Source organism: Amblyomma americanum, chromosome 7 (genome assembly GCF_052857255.1).
Source record: "Amblyomma americanum isolate KBUSLIRL-KWMA chromosome 7, ASM5285725v1, whole genome shotgun sequence".
In the NCBI taxonomy this organism is placed as follows: domain Eukaryota; kingdom Metazoa; phylum Arthropoda; class Arachnida; order Ixodida; family Ixodidae; genus Amblyomma; species Amblyomma americanum.
Window position 1 is genome coordinate 8,799,818 of NC_135503.1, and position 16,484 is coordinate 8,816,301.

The window sequence follows — 16,484 nt, forward strand, 5'->3', positions numbered from 1 at the left end:
GTTCATTTTGGTAGTTTTTATTTCACCTTCAAGCTGTCCAAAGGCGGAGCTTCCGGCATGACATCTGCAAAGGCTAGTATCTGTTCAAATCTCATCTTAACTTGACCTGCCACAAGCTTTGCATTTTGCAGTGAAGGCTTGTTCAGGCATACCTCGCAGAACCACGGAAAAACTACGTGCAAAGTGGCAGTACGCCCCAATTGAAGAGAGCCTAAATATATCCACTGGCCTGGTAAAGGATGATACCTGAAGTATTTTATGAAAGAAGGCTTTTCTCATGTAGGACCACAGAAATCCATTACGTCTGTTGTGAGTCAGCCCCAAAGTTATTAGTGCAGCCTTGAAGGCACAGTAGCTGACCAATTTTTCAGACTCCAATAATTCGGACTTGCTCGATATTTCTTACTTTGCTGAGGAACCGTCACGTACCTCATAGGAATGTGTACATTTTCACGACCGATTTTGCCACACTGCTCACATTCTGCCGGTGCCGCCATGCGGCTGAGCAGCATGACTTAGCTTGTGACGGAGCGAGGAAGACGGCGCCTCCTCTCGGCTGGGCGCTGTTGGTCTGCTTGGCCGTTCGATTAAAAGCCCACTTTTGAGTCGCACTAGGTTTGTCAGCGATATTTTGGTGGAGCAGTTGGGTATCGTTCCATAAACGCTCACCCCGAAGACAGGTTTGACACTTATCCCCGACGCTTGGAAACAACACCCGTCCACAAGGTGAGCCGCCGCTTGACGCCTGGAACGTGAGTGACAGCCACTGACAACGCCAGTGCGTAGCATGATGTCCACTACTGGCAGTCAGACTGGTCGGTCTTCTGGCACAGTCCCGCCGGTTGTTCGCCTTACACCGTGCTCGCTGCCATCCTTCCACGGCGATTGGTTCGAGGATGTCGAGGACTGGTTGGCCAGCTTTGACCATGTGGCCGCTTTCAACCAACGGGACGACGAGCGTAAGCTACGAAATGTGTATTTCGCGTTCCAAGACTCGGCGAAGGCATGGTTCGAGAACCATAAGGCTTCCTTTACTAACTGGGAAGCGTTCTGTCTTGAGTTGCTCACAAACGAACGAAAAGAAAGCTCCGCAATTGCCCTTCGCTCCAGGTCACAGCAGTCGAACGAAAGCGTCGCCGTGTTATAAAAGGTAAGACACGTTTCTTCTATCGGGCTGACTCTGCCATGCCTGAGGCAACGAAGGTACACCACCTCATGCGTGGTGTGAAGGAGCAGCTCTTTGCTGGCCTCATATGCGACCCTCCAAGGACCGTCGCTGACATCTCGAAAAAAGCCACGGGTATGGAACATTCCTTGCAGGAACGCAGTGCGCAGTATGGTGAACAAGGCCCCCGTTCTGGGCGCTGAAACGTCAACTTCAAATTTCATTTTACTGGTCGGCATCTCTGTTTTTTGAAAGGTCATTAGGGAAGTGTTGCAGCCACCAACTACTGTGCGTCAGTGCTAGTCGATGGGGACGAGGTGCTTCGGGAGCTCGTGCGGAGTGTTGTCTGCGAAGAATTGCGCAACCTCCGCTTAGATGCTCCACCTGCAGGTGTTGCAACTGTAGCCGATGCCGTCCGTGACGAAATTCGGCGAGCGGTGAAGCCACCACAGGGCACCACAGCCGGAGCCGAACATATGAGCTACAGCGAAGCCCTACGGACACCACAGCCGGAGCCGTACATCATGAGCTACAGCGAAGCCCTAAGGAGACTTGCAGCGGTGCCGCATGCATTTCGTCCTGCTGCCAAACCAACACAGGGTACCTTCCCCCTGCTGAGCTGCGTGACACGTACCTTATTTTATGGAAAGCGGACGCGTGTGGTGCACACCCAGCAACCTACTGGCCACTATGCTACCACTGAGGGGAGCCAAGTTGCTAACATAGTGCTACTCAAAAGGGGCATTTAATCGAATGACTAGGCAGACTGGCAGCGCTCATCCGAGCGGAGATTTCGTCTTCCTCACTCCATCAAGAGCCAAGTCATGCCGCTCAGCCGCATGGCGGCGCCGGCGGAATGTGAGCAGTGTGGCAATACTTAGGACTTTGAGGAGTTTAAAGGTTCAATTTTTTGGACTAAAATAGATGTCAACAATACCATAGAGATCGTTTTTCAACAGAAAGTTCGTTTTTTCGGTCTAATGTAGACATAAATATGCATCACTTTCACAACCAACCCGTTCTCTGCTGCCGTGAATGGTGCAGTCTTGAATTGAAATGGAATCTGCAAGCGCTGATGGAGTGAATTGCATGGACTGGCTTGGATAAGCTTGTCTATTTATTCTCCACTGTTGCCATTTGAAATAATGGGGCATTCTTTGTTGCCATCGAGATGGCCTACAAAGAGTTTGCGGTCGCATTGACAAAGGTACAACAGGACAGTGGGACAGCTGCAGCATCTGCCGTGGCGTGGATGACGCCACCTGCGGGGCGGGCCAGCAAACGTGGTTGAGGGGGGGAGGGTCGCGAGTGCTGTTGCCTTATGTAAACTGACTGTTCTTGCTTAATCAATGGTTCGACGAAAGTTCGTCTGGTCAGGCATTGTGTTAAAGAAAAAGGAATGCGGTCACTTTATAGGCTATCAGGCTATCTTCACCAGGTGTTGAGTCCTCTAGCCGGCAAGACATCAACGCATGTCGGAAATTCGTCCACGTTTGCTTCTAAGTTACATGGCATCTCGCTGAGTGAAGACGACATTATGGTTTCGTTTGACGTGACATCGCTTTTTATTAGCGTACCAGTGGATTTAGCAGTAGCTACATGTGAAAAAGCCCTGGAAGCTGACACTGGTCTCCTGGCCGCACACCCTTCGATGTTCCGGAACTTTGCGAGCTGCTGAGATTTTGCCTTGGCAACACTTATTTTTCCTATGGCGGCAGTTTCTATCAGCAGACACAAGGCACGGCAATGGGGGCGTCAATATCAGTTACAACGGCCAATTTAGTAATGGAAGCCCTGGAAGAAAAAGTGCTAGCCACCTTCATTCCTGCACCCAAAGTATTCTACCGCTACGTAGACAACTGCTCTGCATTTTGAAGAAACAAGACGTCACACGCTTCCTGAACAGCCTAAATGCCCAGAATGCGCATATACAGTTCACCCTTGAACTTGAGAAAGACGGCTCTTTGCCATTCCTGGATGTACTGGTTCGCAGGGATGAGGGCGCCCTCACCTTCTCGATATATAGGAAGCCTACGCATACAGGTCGCTACCTCAATTTTATGTCGTGTCATCCGGCTGGCCACAAGACGTCGGTGGTATCATCTTTAATAACACGTGCCGTACGCATATGCTCAGATGAGAATTCATTGCAAAACGAGCTGAGGACGATTCACCGAGAACTGACTAATAACGGTTACCCTAGTCGCTTTGTCCACAATATTCAGAAGCGGATTTTGCAGCCGGAAACACAAAGCAACAAGACATTCCAGGCGCGTGCCGCCATTCCTTACGTGCAGGGAATCAGCGAAGCGCTATCCCGCGTGTTTGCAAAATATGACATGCGCATTGCCCACATCCCGACCAGCAAGCTCCGTAACCAGCTCGTGAACGTGAAAGATAAACTGCCGATTGAAGCATTTCCAGGTGTCATCTACCAGATCCTATGTGCTGATTGCCCCCAGGTTTACGTTGGCGAAACAGGAAAGTTCTCCAGAAGGCTTAACGACCACAAACGTGACGTAAGAAATAATAATCACACGACGAACGCCATTGCCGAGCATGTGCAAGAGCATACTCATACGATTGACTGGGACCACGCCACTGTCATCGCGAAGGAAAGGAACGTGTCATCTCGGCGGCTGATGGAATCTCTAATCATACAATCGACACCAGCTACCATGAACCGGGTGCAAGGAACCATGCCACCCATCTACGCACGCTCCTTGTGCCACGTGTTACGTATATAAGTCGCGACAATTTCTTGTACCGCTCAGTGATCAAGGAACCCGTACGAGGTTCCGAAACGTCTTTGAATTTCATGACATGGTCAGTGACCGCATTCCTTTTTCTTTAACTGTTCTTGCTTCATGCGGCGAGTGCATTCATATGCAGCATGACTTGTGGCCGCATCGCACTGTCTGGTATCGTAGCGTGAGAAGGTGCGGACATGCTGAAAGCATTATTATGCTCAGCATAATTATGTATTATTATGTATTATTATTAGCATTATTATGTATTTGAGCTAATAGGTGAAGTACGTCTAGCACACGCGTAGTTTCTGCAACAGTAGGAACTGGGCCGTCTTAACTTCCTCATCGGCGTAGCTTGCATTGGATGACGTTTAGCCATTGATAGAGGAAAATGTGTCACTATCATACCACGCTTGGTGAGCCTCAGCTGCATTGCCTACGTCTCTAAAGATGCAGAAAGTGATAGTTTCCACTGTGCTTTCCTGCTGCAAAACCTCTGAGTTGAGCCCTCCACAGGTGTCGGTGTTGGCGGCGGTCACCGGCAGGAGTGGCATTTCGCCCTGATGCATGCACTGTGATGTCACTTGGGAAGCACTAGATGTAGGGCACGCAAGATCCTTGGCAGTGCTGGTGAGGTGACAGTGCAACAAGATAGGGCCAGCTTGTAGCCGTGGAATGACGCTGGTCAGTTAGCAACGTGAAAATGACGGCTGCAGCACATGGAGGAAAATGAAAGCTTGCTGCGGCGCCTGAACTGCGGAGCCACTATGCTGCGGATATACCAAGCCACTTGACAACAATAAACGATAGCTATGGCAATGGGCACACCCGCAGGGGCTTGGACCGTGACCATTTGTGCACCGGCACCTGTGTTGGCAGGGTTAGGCTGGTGGCCCTGGCTATGGGAAGAGAGTCTTGCTTTGCACTTCAGCAGCTGCAAGCGCGCTTGTTGCATGCTGCGCCGAATCATTATTGATGTGTCCCTGTGGTCTACACGTTCAAAGAACCTGTGAAGTTTCCTTGCATGCACGGCTTAGTTTATGGCTGCTTCACGAGAGACCCTTTCAGCCTCGTTTGCAATATGCACTTGCTAACCGAGGCGTTCGCGATAAACCGCTACATTGTAAGAAAACACTGAACACTTAAAAAAATCCAGTCAGTGACTGCGTCCTAAGTGGAATTATCGCTTCAGTGAGTCTGCCTTAACAAGGCTTAACTGTGTGCTTTATTTTTGTGCCGTCTTTTACAGTGCCTGTAGCACAGTGCCTGATTTCGTTTTGTGAACCAGGGCTGCAACAGCTGTGCCAAAATGCCTTGACTAGCTGCAAAAGTTTTCAATTGCGCTAAATTTAGCAAGATATAAGAGCACTGTTGGCAACCTGCAGTTTTGCCGGTGTATCAGATGTTGCCAATCCAGTCCAGGCGCGGAGATGCCACAACGAAAAGGCACCCGTGTGCTTGGTGTGGATGCTCAGAGGCTCTTTTGGTCGCACTCTTACTTTGCTCATCTGACGGCGATTAGCGCAAAAGCGGCGATGAATGATGAAATAAAATGTTCATATCTGTTGCCAGCTTTTTAATTATCTGACACAGTAGTCGCAGTGGCATCACTGTGTGTTAATGTGTAGCTATGGGCCTGATTCGTGTATGACCCACACCTGAGAAAATTTGATGAAAAAAGTGCGGCTTATGCACGAGTATATACGGTATATGCTGACAAAATAGACGGTGTTTTCATTTACGCTTATTTTGTTGAAGCAGCAGAGCAGACACTCAGGAATTAGTGGGTCGTATTAAGCATGAAATGCTTTTAGCTCTCGTTTGTGGTGTGCCACGGGTGACCTTGGCGCCAGGACGGAGGGAGAACATGGAGGCGAACCTGAACAAACTTAGGCAAAACATTTAGTTTACCTGGCCTCTGGTGCTATGTGCTGCGCTTCTGCCGGAGCTGCGCTTGACTCAACAAGAGCGTTTTCATGCTCCCTTGGTAGGAGAAGCTCCGTGCCATTCTGCCCTGCAGTCGGAGAGCCACGTGCTCAATCCTGGCGGCACTTGATAAACTATTCAACAGTGCAGCATGAGTGGCTGTCGTTACATAATGGGCATGAGCACAGCATCTGGCTGCGCCAATTGTCTCAGCGTTCTGAGTAGCACATGCTTGCACCATCCCCGGATTAATCGCGCGGTCATAAAAATCAGTCGACCCCATTGGCTGGAAAGCCTCCTTAGTGGGATATTTTCCGCTTAGTTCTTCAACTGTATGTGACTATAGTCATGGCCTAGTCTAGTCAGCTGCTACAGTGCACAGATAAGTTGGGGCTAGTCATCTAGTCATGGTCCAGTCTCGTTCGATGCTACTCATGTGTAAGTGCACTTTCAAGTACAAATAAATTTGTTTGCATTTTTCATACCAACCTTTTCTTGTGCATTCTATATTCCTTTGCTTGGCCCTGCAAAGCAGCGTCAACCTGCTTTGCAGGTTTGTACAGACTGACCTCCACCTTGTGGGTTTCTGCAGAATTCATCAGTCACAGGTTTGCAGGACCTTGTTTGCTGAAGCTAAAGCATAATTGCACTGAAGTTAGTTTTATGCAAGGAAGTCTAAAAGCAATTTTTTAACCTCCTTGGTTTTATGGTTTGTAGTGCTTTGTCACATTGTTGTTGTTAATTCTAAATTACTGCTGTAAATATTCACTTTTTAATTTTTTGTTCCAAAAGTAAGCTTTCTTTTCCATTAAACTGCTCCAAATTTTCCATTTGGTGCTCCGAAATTGAGTTGATTTTTTCTATGGCCTGTTCCACATTTGGATTTTTCTGCTCTAAAACCAAGATTTTTCTGCTCCAAAAATTGCTCTAAGTCCTACTTCATCTGTTGCACTCCTGGTGAACCATAAACATTTCTGGCAGAAAATGAAACATGGTAATAAGTCTGAAATAAAGGGTCTCAAAATGTTTGCTTTACTCGGGCATTTCCGTTTTGGTACAGTTTTGCTCCCTTGTGACTCATATTATCTGACCTACCTTGACTTTATGTTGCATTTGCAGCACTGTGTAAATTAATTCATTAACGTTTTGGGCTTTGCAAGGTCAGTGTTGACATATGCTGGGTACTTGACTAGATTTTAGTGAGTTAGTAAGCTACCTATCAGTCTCTTTCTAAATTAGGGTGCATGCTATATATTTATTTCTTTTTTTCTTTTTCAGTGACCAAGAGCCGGTTGAGAGGCATCCTGAATTCCGGCTGTTTGCTTGTATGAACCCAGCCACAGATGTGGGCAAGAAAGATCTGCCTGCAGGCATTCGAAGTCGGTAAGTGAAACAAAGAAACCCTCTGTTTCTGGGTATTAGTAAAAGTGCATCAATTCGACCCCTGTTAATTCGGAAATCCAGACACTTCGAACTGCCAATGCGGTCCCGGCCAACGCCCATGTTGGATGCTCACCAATTCAGACATTGCAGGTTTTAGTGACATGTTTTTTGTTTTGCTTCAGCTTTTATTTCCCAGCCATCTATGAAATTTTGCACATTGTACGTAAAAAGATGTGGAACATGTCTGCTGTAAGGCCATCTAATTGGAGGAGGCTAAAGTTCAAGCTTTTTAACCCCCCCCCCCCCCCCCCCCTCATTTCTTTGCATGTAAATCTGACATCGAATTTATTCTGAACCAATTTCTGTGGGTTTACGTTTGGATCGAAAATCTGCGCAAGCGCAGTCCTGACTCAGTACAGTGAAATCTTATTATAGCGATGTTATAGTGAACAGGTCAAGAATTGTGAAGTAGTTCGATACAGCTGAAATTCATAGTACAGTGGACTCTTGTTATATGGAACCTCAAGGGACCGGGAAAATGTGTTCCGTTTATCAGAAGTTTCGTTTACCGAGAGAAGGTTCAGGATTTCGCAATCCGTTCCGTGCTGCTTGGTCCCAACGAGGCAGGTGTGCGCGCAGTTGGCAGTCTCCGCGGAAGCGGATCTCAAATGCAAAATCCAGATAATAAAGAGAACGGTACACTATGGGCACAAACTTTATTGCCCAAAAGCAGTAAGCGTGAACTTTTTTTTTTTTTTTCAAAGCACTACTTAAATTTAAAAAAAAAAAGGTCAATAGTCCACTTATTCCGTGGAAATCAGTGGGAGCTGCAATTTATTGGCTTGTGAAAAAGGGCTTTATGTTTGCTTGTTTTAGCTCTCGCAGCCATCTTCTTTGGATGGCGCCACCCATACTAGACAGGCTGCTCACTTCTGCAGAATTTTTGGGAGCCGTCTTGCTCGCCAGTTTCCGCATGCTGTCGTGTCTGCAGCGGCAGCCTCCCCTGAAATGGCACGACACACTATGCCATTCCGATCTTTAAATCTCGTCAACCACCCTTCGCTGCACGAGAAACCTTCGATGCCGAGCTGCAGAACAAATTCTTCTGCTTGCGCGTGAATGAGTTGCCCGCTGATCGGAATGTTTTCACTGCGGGCTCTCCGCAGCCAAACCACCAGACACTTCTCCAGGTCTTCGTGGTTGGCCACCCGCAGTCTTTTTCTTTGAGAGCCAAAGCGTGACGCCCCGAAAGCCTGCTGCAGCTTATCCTTGTCCTGAAGTATCCTTGTGAGGCTGCTCTTGGAGACAGAGTAGTTTGTCGCAAGTGCTGTTTTTGTGAAGCGACCACTCTCGAATTCGTTGATTATCTCCACTTTCCTTTCTAACGTAAGGGCATTGTGAGGCCGCTTCTGCGCTGCCATCGGATGCTGACTTCGCTATGAAATGTCGCAGACGACGCTCAACAGCGGATGTAAGGTTTAAGCCTAGCTGAACACAACTGCAAGCACACCGTGACAGAAAGGAAGTGATGCGGTTGCAGTGTCCGAGAAAACCGGAAATGTCCAAAGACGGAAATGGGAGGGGGGTGCAGTGATGCGTACTGCGATGGGGCTGCGCGTTCACGTCAAGTTAAGGTTTCGAGCCTATTGTCGGTTCCATTTATATGGTGATCGGCCGATTAACGAGATTTTTTTTACATTGCCTTAATACAAAACCAACCAACTGCGAGGCGTTTGTTCCATTTAAGCGTTGGTTCCGTTTAACCGACTTCCGTTTATCGAGATTCTACTGTATACAGTTTAGTTGAAATGCATGTAATTGAAGGGACGGCTGCTTGGGCAACCCCAGGCTGAAAAGTAGGAGAGTGCGGAAAAACTTTTTCTAATGTTTAGTGCCACAGGGAAGGCGCTCATGATGATTCTGGAGGCCGTGAAAAACAGAGCGTCAAATGCCAGTTAGGTTGGACTGCACAGCACTGACAGCATGCAGCGGTGGCGGCTGAAACTCCAGCTACTGTGGCATTATATGGAAAATGATGCATCAGAATGAAAGGTACCGCTGTGACAACCGACTTGAATTTGACAACCACACTGCAGGACGGTCACTGAAAGGCTACAACCGTGCAAGAAACTGCTTCTGGGGCAATGGATGGGTGTGAGAGGTGCAAACACATCCGAAACGCCTTGCAAACAGCCCTTCGTGCTGCTAATCTTCTGTGGAGCTATCAGCGAGTGTGAGCTAAAAGTGCGAAATATGACACAAAGTTACTTGCTTGTCAAGTTACGAAGTTACTTGTGCATTTCCTAGAAGTTTTCCACCTGCCGGTGGAGTGGGAACTGCTTGTCATTGAGGAGCTCGATTATCCTGAAGTCCAACCGTGTTCGGTACATAAAGTAAAAATTCCATGCGTTAGTTAAAAATATTTTGGAACATATTGAGATCTGCAGTAATTCGTTTTATGCATGTTCTATATATCAAGGTTCAACAGTAGTGACCTTTAGTGTATTGCTTTTTTACTTGGCTGAATGTGGTTACAGCATCTTTAGTTGTTCTGATGGCACAGTTAATGTGGAGACAGAATGTGAGAAGGAGAAAATAACGAAGAAAATTATACCTTGCCTTGTGTCTCATGGCAGTTTTACAGAGGTTTATTTGGAGGAACCCTTGGAAGAGAGGGACCTGGAGTTGGTGGTGGGGGCCTATTTGGCTGGTTGTGGTGCGCCACTGCTGCGATCCTGCGTGTCCCTCTACCTCAGCTTGAGAAAAGCTGCACAAGAGAGCCTGGCTGACGGCACGGGCAGCCGCCCCCACTACAGCCTGCGAACCCTTTGCCGTGCACTGCGCCATGCAGCTTCCGATCCCTGTGGCAGTTGGCCACACTCTCTCTACCAGGTGCGTGTTTGCTAAGTATTAGTGGTGTACCTGGTAATGTCTTCAAAAAGTTGCCTATGGTGGTAGCTGTGGCTTGGTTACAAGCAGTAAATGCGGAGCTTGAATCCCTGTGGCTTTGTAATGTGCTGTGTATGGTGTGATATGATTACAGATGGCATGTGAAAAAATTATGCTGATTGCACAACTCACTGCTTTGGTTAGAACCTCGGGGACATAGCAAATTGGATATTGTGGCTGTTATTATTGTCCTTTCCTCTTTATATACTTTCTTGCCGATATCTAAGTCTTGGCCAACATTATCTCGGCAACATCTAATTTTTTGCTGTACTAAGCCACCTTGTAGCTTAGCTTAGCTAAGTATGGAAGCTGCCAATAGATAGCAACACAGTTACAGTAAAAGGCTTGGGGGATGGCAGATTTTCCAGATTTTCGCATACAGGCTTTTATAAAACCACTTTTAAGCAGTGGGAAATACATTTATATCAGAAGAAAGTGCAAGGGTCATTTCGTCACTTATAGTGCACGAGCCACTGGAAGAAACAAATGATTACATTTTTCTGGTCACCTGCTCGTCATCGGTACACTCCGCCCTCGACTTCAGTCTAGAAGATGGTTTGGAGCTCGTTGAAGTGGCGTAGAGACGGTTGACAGTAACGGGCAGCGTGTTTATAGTGGACTGGCGCAATTTTACAATTTCACCAGTTTGCCCACTCCCAGAACTCTTGCTTTTCCTTCATGTTCTCTCCTCTGTAAACACTGGCTTGCAGTGAATGGTGCTCTGTACACAGGTGCAGCTAGTGTCATCATCAGTGCGAAATAAACTCTGGAAGTGAAGCATGTTGAATCCTTCCTGTCCTCCCATCTTTTTGTTTGAGTGCTTTGTTCTGAAAGGCTTTGCTTCTGTGCTTGCATTTGTACTGGTGCAAGGCAGCAGTTGGTATGGCATCTCTGCAAACGTGTTCAAAAGAGTGGGAAAACGAAGCTATTGGAACAAAGGATGGACATATGTTTAGGTTAGATGTGGATATTGTGTGAAGCATATAAATCACCTCAACAAAGGACGGTATGATTGAAACAAGGTACAAGAGCATGTGTAAAAACAACTAGCACAAGAGGAAGAAACAAGAAGCTAGTAATTCTGGGAAACAGGTACACATTCAGGACTTTTTCCAAGAGGCGCAAAGCATCTGCGATGCCAGCATTCATTGAGCGACGACCTTTCAACAACACTTGTGAGTGCTAACATTCCCTTTTGCAAGTTCGTTCATCCAGCTGTTAAGAACTTCATTTCTAAGTGGACTGCACAGAACTACCCCGACAGGACAACTCTGATGAAGTCGCACCTCAAAACGATTTACAGCGAAAATATTGAGAGCGTTTGAGCAAATGTGACTGACTTGGCCGTTCACTTTCAAATGGACGAATCAACTGATCCCTGCCACCGTTTCGTTGCTAATTTACTTGTGTCTCCCCTGAATGGAACCTCTGGTTGGCCTGTGATCATGAGTGTCAGCTTTGTGGAGGAACTACCAGTGGAACGATTCAGTCTGAATTTTTGAATGCTTGGCTTAGATAGTTGTCTGACGGAGTACAATATGAAAGACTGATTGCCGTTGCAACTGACCAAGCTTCATGTATGAAAGCAGCGTTCCAGTGTCTCAAGTCAAGCGTCAAGTGTCTCAAGCTTTGTGGAGGGAACTAACAGTGGAACAATTCAGTCTGAATTTATGAATGCTTGGCTTAGATAGTGGTCTGACGGAGTATAATTTGAAAGACTGATTGTCGTTGCAACTGACCAAGCTTCATGTATGAAAGCCGTGTTCCAGTGTCTCAAGTTTTTCATCCTTTCATGTCCAACCGTGTTCGATGTATAGAGTTGAAGTTGCATGTGTTTTGTGTGTTTTTAAAAATATTTACAAATAGTTCAGTGTATTCAATAATTCATAATATCCATGTTTGTTGCATTGAGGTTTCACTGTTTTAGGAATGTGTGTCACTGTTGTTAGTGCAATTATTGAATCTTCGTCATGACTGTCAGCAAGGTAGAACGTTGGGCCAGTTGGTACTTAATTTTTTTCATTGTAGTCACAAAATACACCAGGACACTAAGAAAGAACGACATGAATAAAAGCACTCTTGTTCGTGTTCTTTCTTCGCTTCCTGGTGTTTTTTGTGTGCTGTTTGACGATGGAACTATGTTAGGCGATGAGTTAAAAGCAGCAGCTTTTTGACTGTTCATGCCATCTCTCGCTCGGGCTTTATTAAGCATGGTCATGTAAATATTTTGTGAATTTAAAAAGATTTGCTTTTGTCACCAATCATGCTGAGTGCTTACAACAGGCCAGTATAACCTGCTTCTGCAGTTATTATTGCGAAAGTATTAATGCAGAAAGTCCAGCATTGTTGTCCATGCCAGATGGTCCAAAAACCGTGACCACATGACATCATCAGGAAAAAAAAGCAGAATATAATTTCTTCAATAAAATTTCTCTTGAAGAGGGTTTTGAACCCAGGCCAGCGTGAACAGATCAACTTTGCTGGCCACTTCATCAGTGCACTGCCATCACCACACCACAACACCTCGCGTGCTAAGAGTCTCTTGCGCTGGGTTTTTGTATTGTTGTCTTAACATCAATTTGGGTGGTGGGTTGGCGTGGACAGATCAGCTTTGCTGGCCACTGCATTACAGTACCACACCATTGCCACAGCCAAACACCCCGCATGCATGCTTATATATTCACAGCACGTAAGTAGTCCTAAGTGCCAGCTGTAATTTTTTTTTCTTTGTGGTTGAGCCCCTCTCTCTATCTTCTGCGCAGGGTTTCTGTCTCAGCTTTCTAACATCCCTGGATCGCAGCTCCCATATTGCTGTAGAGTCAATGATTCGGAAGGCTCTGCTGGGCTCCAAACTGCCTCGGGCACCACAGGCACCATCTGGTGTGAATGCTGTACAGATTGAGGGCTACTGGGTGCCCACGGGGCCATTGGAGCCACAGGATCCTCCAAGCTATGTGCTGACCTCCACAGTGCGGAACAACCTGCGTGACTTGGCCCGGGCAGCTGCCTGTGGCCGTCACCCTGTACTGCTGCAGGGAGAGACATCAGCGGGAAAGACCAGTCTTGTGCGCTGGCTGGCAGCCCGCACGGGACACATCTGTGTCCGTGTGAACAACCATGAACACACTGACCTTGAGGTGAGATATAGTAAAAAAGAATTATGAGTGCTCAAGATTTAGTTGTGCCTCCCTTTTGTGAGTATTCCCTGTTGACCTGCTACATTGCTCAGGAAGGTGAGGTGAGTATACAGTAAAATCTCTATGACTCAAATCACACAAATGTTTGTATCAACCAAAATGCTTACCATTTTGAAACAAACAAAATCCACGTACTTCAGCTTAGGAACAGCATCTGTGCAATATTTATGACTAAATTCTGAGCACTATTACACTGGGCTGATATCACTTCCCAAATGCATGATGCAGCATGACTGGAAATACAGTAAAAGCTCGTTAATTTGAACTCTGTTAATTCGAACTTACGTTAATTCGAACTTACGGTTAAGTCGAACTGACGCCCGGGTCCCGGCCCAGCCCTGTGTATTTCAATGGGGAAAAACTCCCGATAATTCGAACAAGTATGCATCCGCTACGGTTAATTTGAACTAGGAGCCACTGGCTGACACTGCTCCACGTAGATAGAAGTTGACCTGTAGCGAGTAAAACACGCTCCAATTTTACCAGAGATTTTATGGAGCCCGCGTTCCGGTGCATGCCATTGCAGGTTTTCACTTCCGGAGCACTCTTCGCGCCGCTGCTTCAGCGCTAGCCGTTACAACGTAGTATGACTGGCATAGCGGTTTGGGTGATGAAGGCTTTTGTTGGTGCCGCAAGCTACATGGACAGCAGTGTGGAGACGTTGGAGACCTTGAGTGACGCCGATATAATTGAGGCTGCATGTATCCAGCATACGTCACAGGGCTCACGTGTGGTGAGAACAGCTGACAGTGATGAGTCCGACAGCGGCGACGAGACTGTGCCGCTGCCAAGTGCACATAAAGTAGTGTCGGCGCTTGATGTTGCAGCATGCCACTTCTCTGTCAGTGAGTACTCTCACGTTGCACTAGAGCTTTGAGCAAGCTGCAGATGATGCTGATGGAGTCTTGGCAGAAGAAACGCAAGCAAATGCACTTCGACGATTACATTTAATTTTGACACCCCTTCCCCGCAAATAAACATGTTTTGGATCATAAATAGCATCCTATATTCCAGCACTAAAGCTAGCTGCTCATGCGAATGCATTCCAGTACTTCTTTCTGGCGCATAACTGGCCGATCAATTTATTTCATTTGCCATTAGGACCAGATAAATTTAATTCTCAGAATCGCCCACTACAAACGTGTAGTACCACCTAGCTCGCGAAAACGAGTCTAGTTGTGACTTCTTCGGGTTCTGCCTGTGCGGTGGGGTGCTATAACCGCTAATTCTAGCGCCCATTCGATAATTCGAACTTCGCTTTATTCGAACAATTTTCCGGTCCACTTCGAGTTCGAATTAATGAGCTTTTACTGTAGTACGTAGTGTCAGGGATATGCAGGCCACAACCCACTGCTTAGTCTTCCTGGTATGATCTGCGTGACTGACAATGCCTGGGCAGTGTGTCACTGTTCAATGCTCTTGACATGACTGCAGTGAAGCCTCCTCACAAAGCTTCACTGCATTTTTGCATATTTGACAGTTTTTTCTTTTGTTGTTGGTGGGTGGGGGGCATTTTATAACTCAACCTGTGGATAATTGGGCATTTTCTCTAGGCCCTTGAAGCATAAATCAATGAGGTTGTACTACCCATCATGTTATTTTAGTTGCCAGTCATGTTAATTCATGGATTTCATTTTGTTACTCACTTTGCATGACCAAGTCTGATCAAGCAGTACACGTATCTGTGCTTATCACGTTACATTTTCTGTATGGTGCCAAGTCAGCCTAGTTTTGTTTATTTCGGTTCCAAAGTCCATACATTATTTGAAAAAAAAAAAAAGGGCAACAACATTCACGTGGTCATCTTTTTCCAAAATTGTTTTCTATACTGAACAGAAATGCAAGAGCAGAAGGAGCTCATCAGGTCATTTACTATTGTCGCCATTTTGTGTGACACCCGATGACGTCACATATGATTGACGTCATCTGTGACATGATGTGTGGTCATGACAAGCATGTCATATCATGACTAATCATGACTGAGCAAGCTGGACGTCACCAAAACAAAAGTGTAGCAACCCGGGCTAGGCATTTTGTGGCGTCCACTAGTTTTTTTTATTCGAATTTGAAAATTTCAATATTTGCTATCCCCTACTTTGAAAGTAAATTGAACTGTATGCCAATTGTGGTGAAATGAGATCAAAGGAGAAGAATTTTTGTGTTGGAGCAACTTTAACATCTGCTTGGAAGATTATTTATGTTTGATTCCGTTTGAGGAAAAAACTACTCAGTGAGTGAAATTCTCCAATAAACCAAAAGTTTTGGCAACCATTGTTTAGGTTCCCATTGACTCAGTGCAACTTGTGCATGTTATCAATATTAACTCTTGCAGTGCTACACGTGCATAATAAAAATGGTTTGTACATGTAGATGTTCTTATAGCTTAGGCGTAGTAGCAGCGCAAAAAAACACACACAAAAGAAGAGGAACGAGACACCGAGAGACACGCACAGACGCTGCCCAAGATAAGTAACCAGCTCGCCCAAGAGCTCATTTTACTAATGTTTTTATAGCTTGCCAAAACAGTCATGAACTGCTTTGCATGTGACATTTTGAAAGGCATATTCTATAGCATCATCAGGTAAACTAATGGTAATATTTTATTGGAAAAATGACGTGGTACTGACCAGTTAGCTATTTTCACTACCCTACAATCATGGTAAATGCCCATTTACACTACGGATGAAAACGGTTTCGCCCAGGCACGGGCACAGCACCACGTGACCCGACATCACTGGCTCCACCTTGTCCGCGGACGGCGCAGGCTTCGCAAGCCAGAGTTGAACCTGAGGTGCAGCCTGCTGCGCTTTCAGTAGTACAACTCTTGAGATTGTGCCCTTATACCCGAGCAAGCTCCTTGAATAACCAGAATTATTGGCATTTTCGCTTATTTTCTCTTTTACTAAGATGGTGGCTTTTTTGTGCGGTAAATCGGTGTGGCTGGTGCGGTTACATTGCCTGCCCATTTCCTTTGTGCGGGTGCAGTTGTGGGTTGCAGCACTTGCCTCTCTCTTGGGAGAAAAGTGTGAGGAGGACAGTGGAAAGCAATGAGAGGTCGTGGGAGGGAGAGGCTTACCACAACTGGTTTTCCCGTCTGTCCTCTCTCGCCATCCG

The 16,484-nt window shown here is 46.4% G+C and overlaps 1 protein-coding gene across 1 annotated transcript in view; it reads left to right on the forward strand.

The window, feature by feature from the left end:
- LOC144098391 (midasin) overlaps positions 1-16,484 on the forward strand; it is a 215,597-nt gene that overhangs the window by 37,417 nt on the left and 161,696 nt on the right. Inside the window, exons 14-16 of the mRNA XM_077630990.1 lie at positions 7,120-7,224; positions 9,861-10,116; positions 12,936-13,310. Coding sequence (XP_077487116.1) covers positions 7,120-7,224; positions 9,861-10,116; positions 12,936-13,310 — 736 coding nt within the window. The remainder of the gene's footprint in view (positions 1-7,119; positions 7,225-9,860; positions 10,117-12,935; positions 13,311-16,484) is intronic.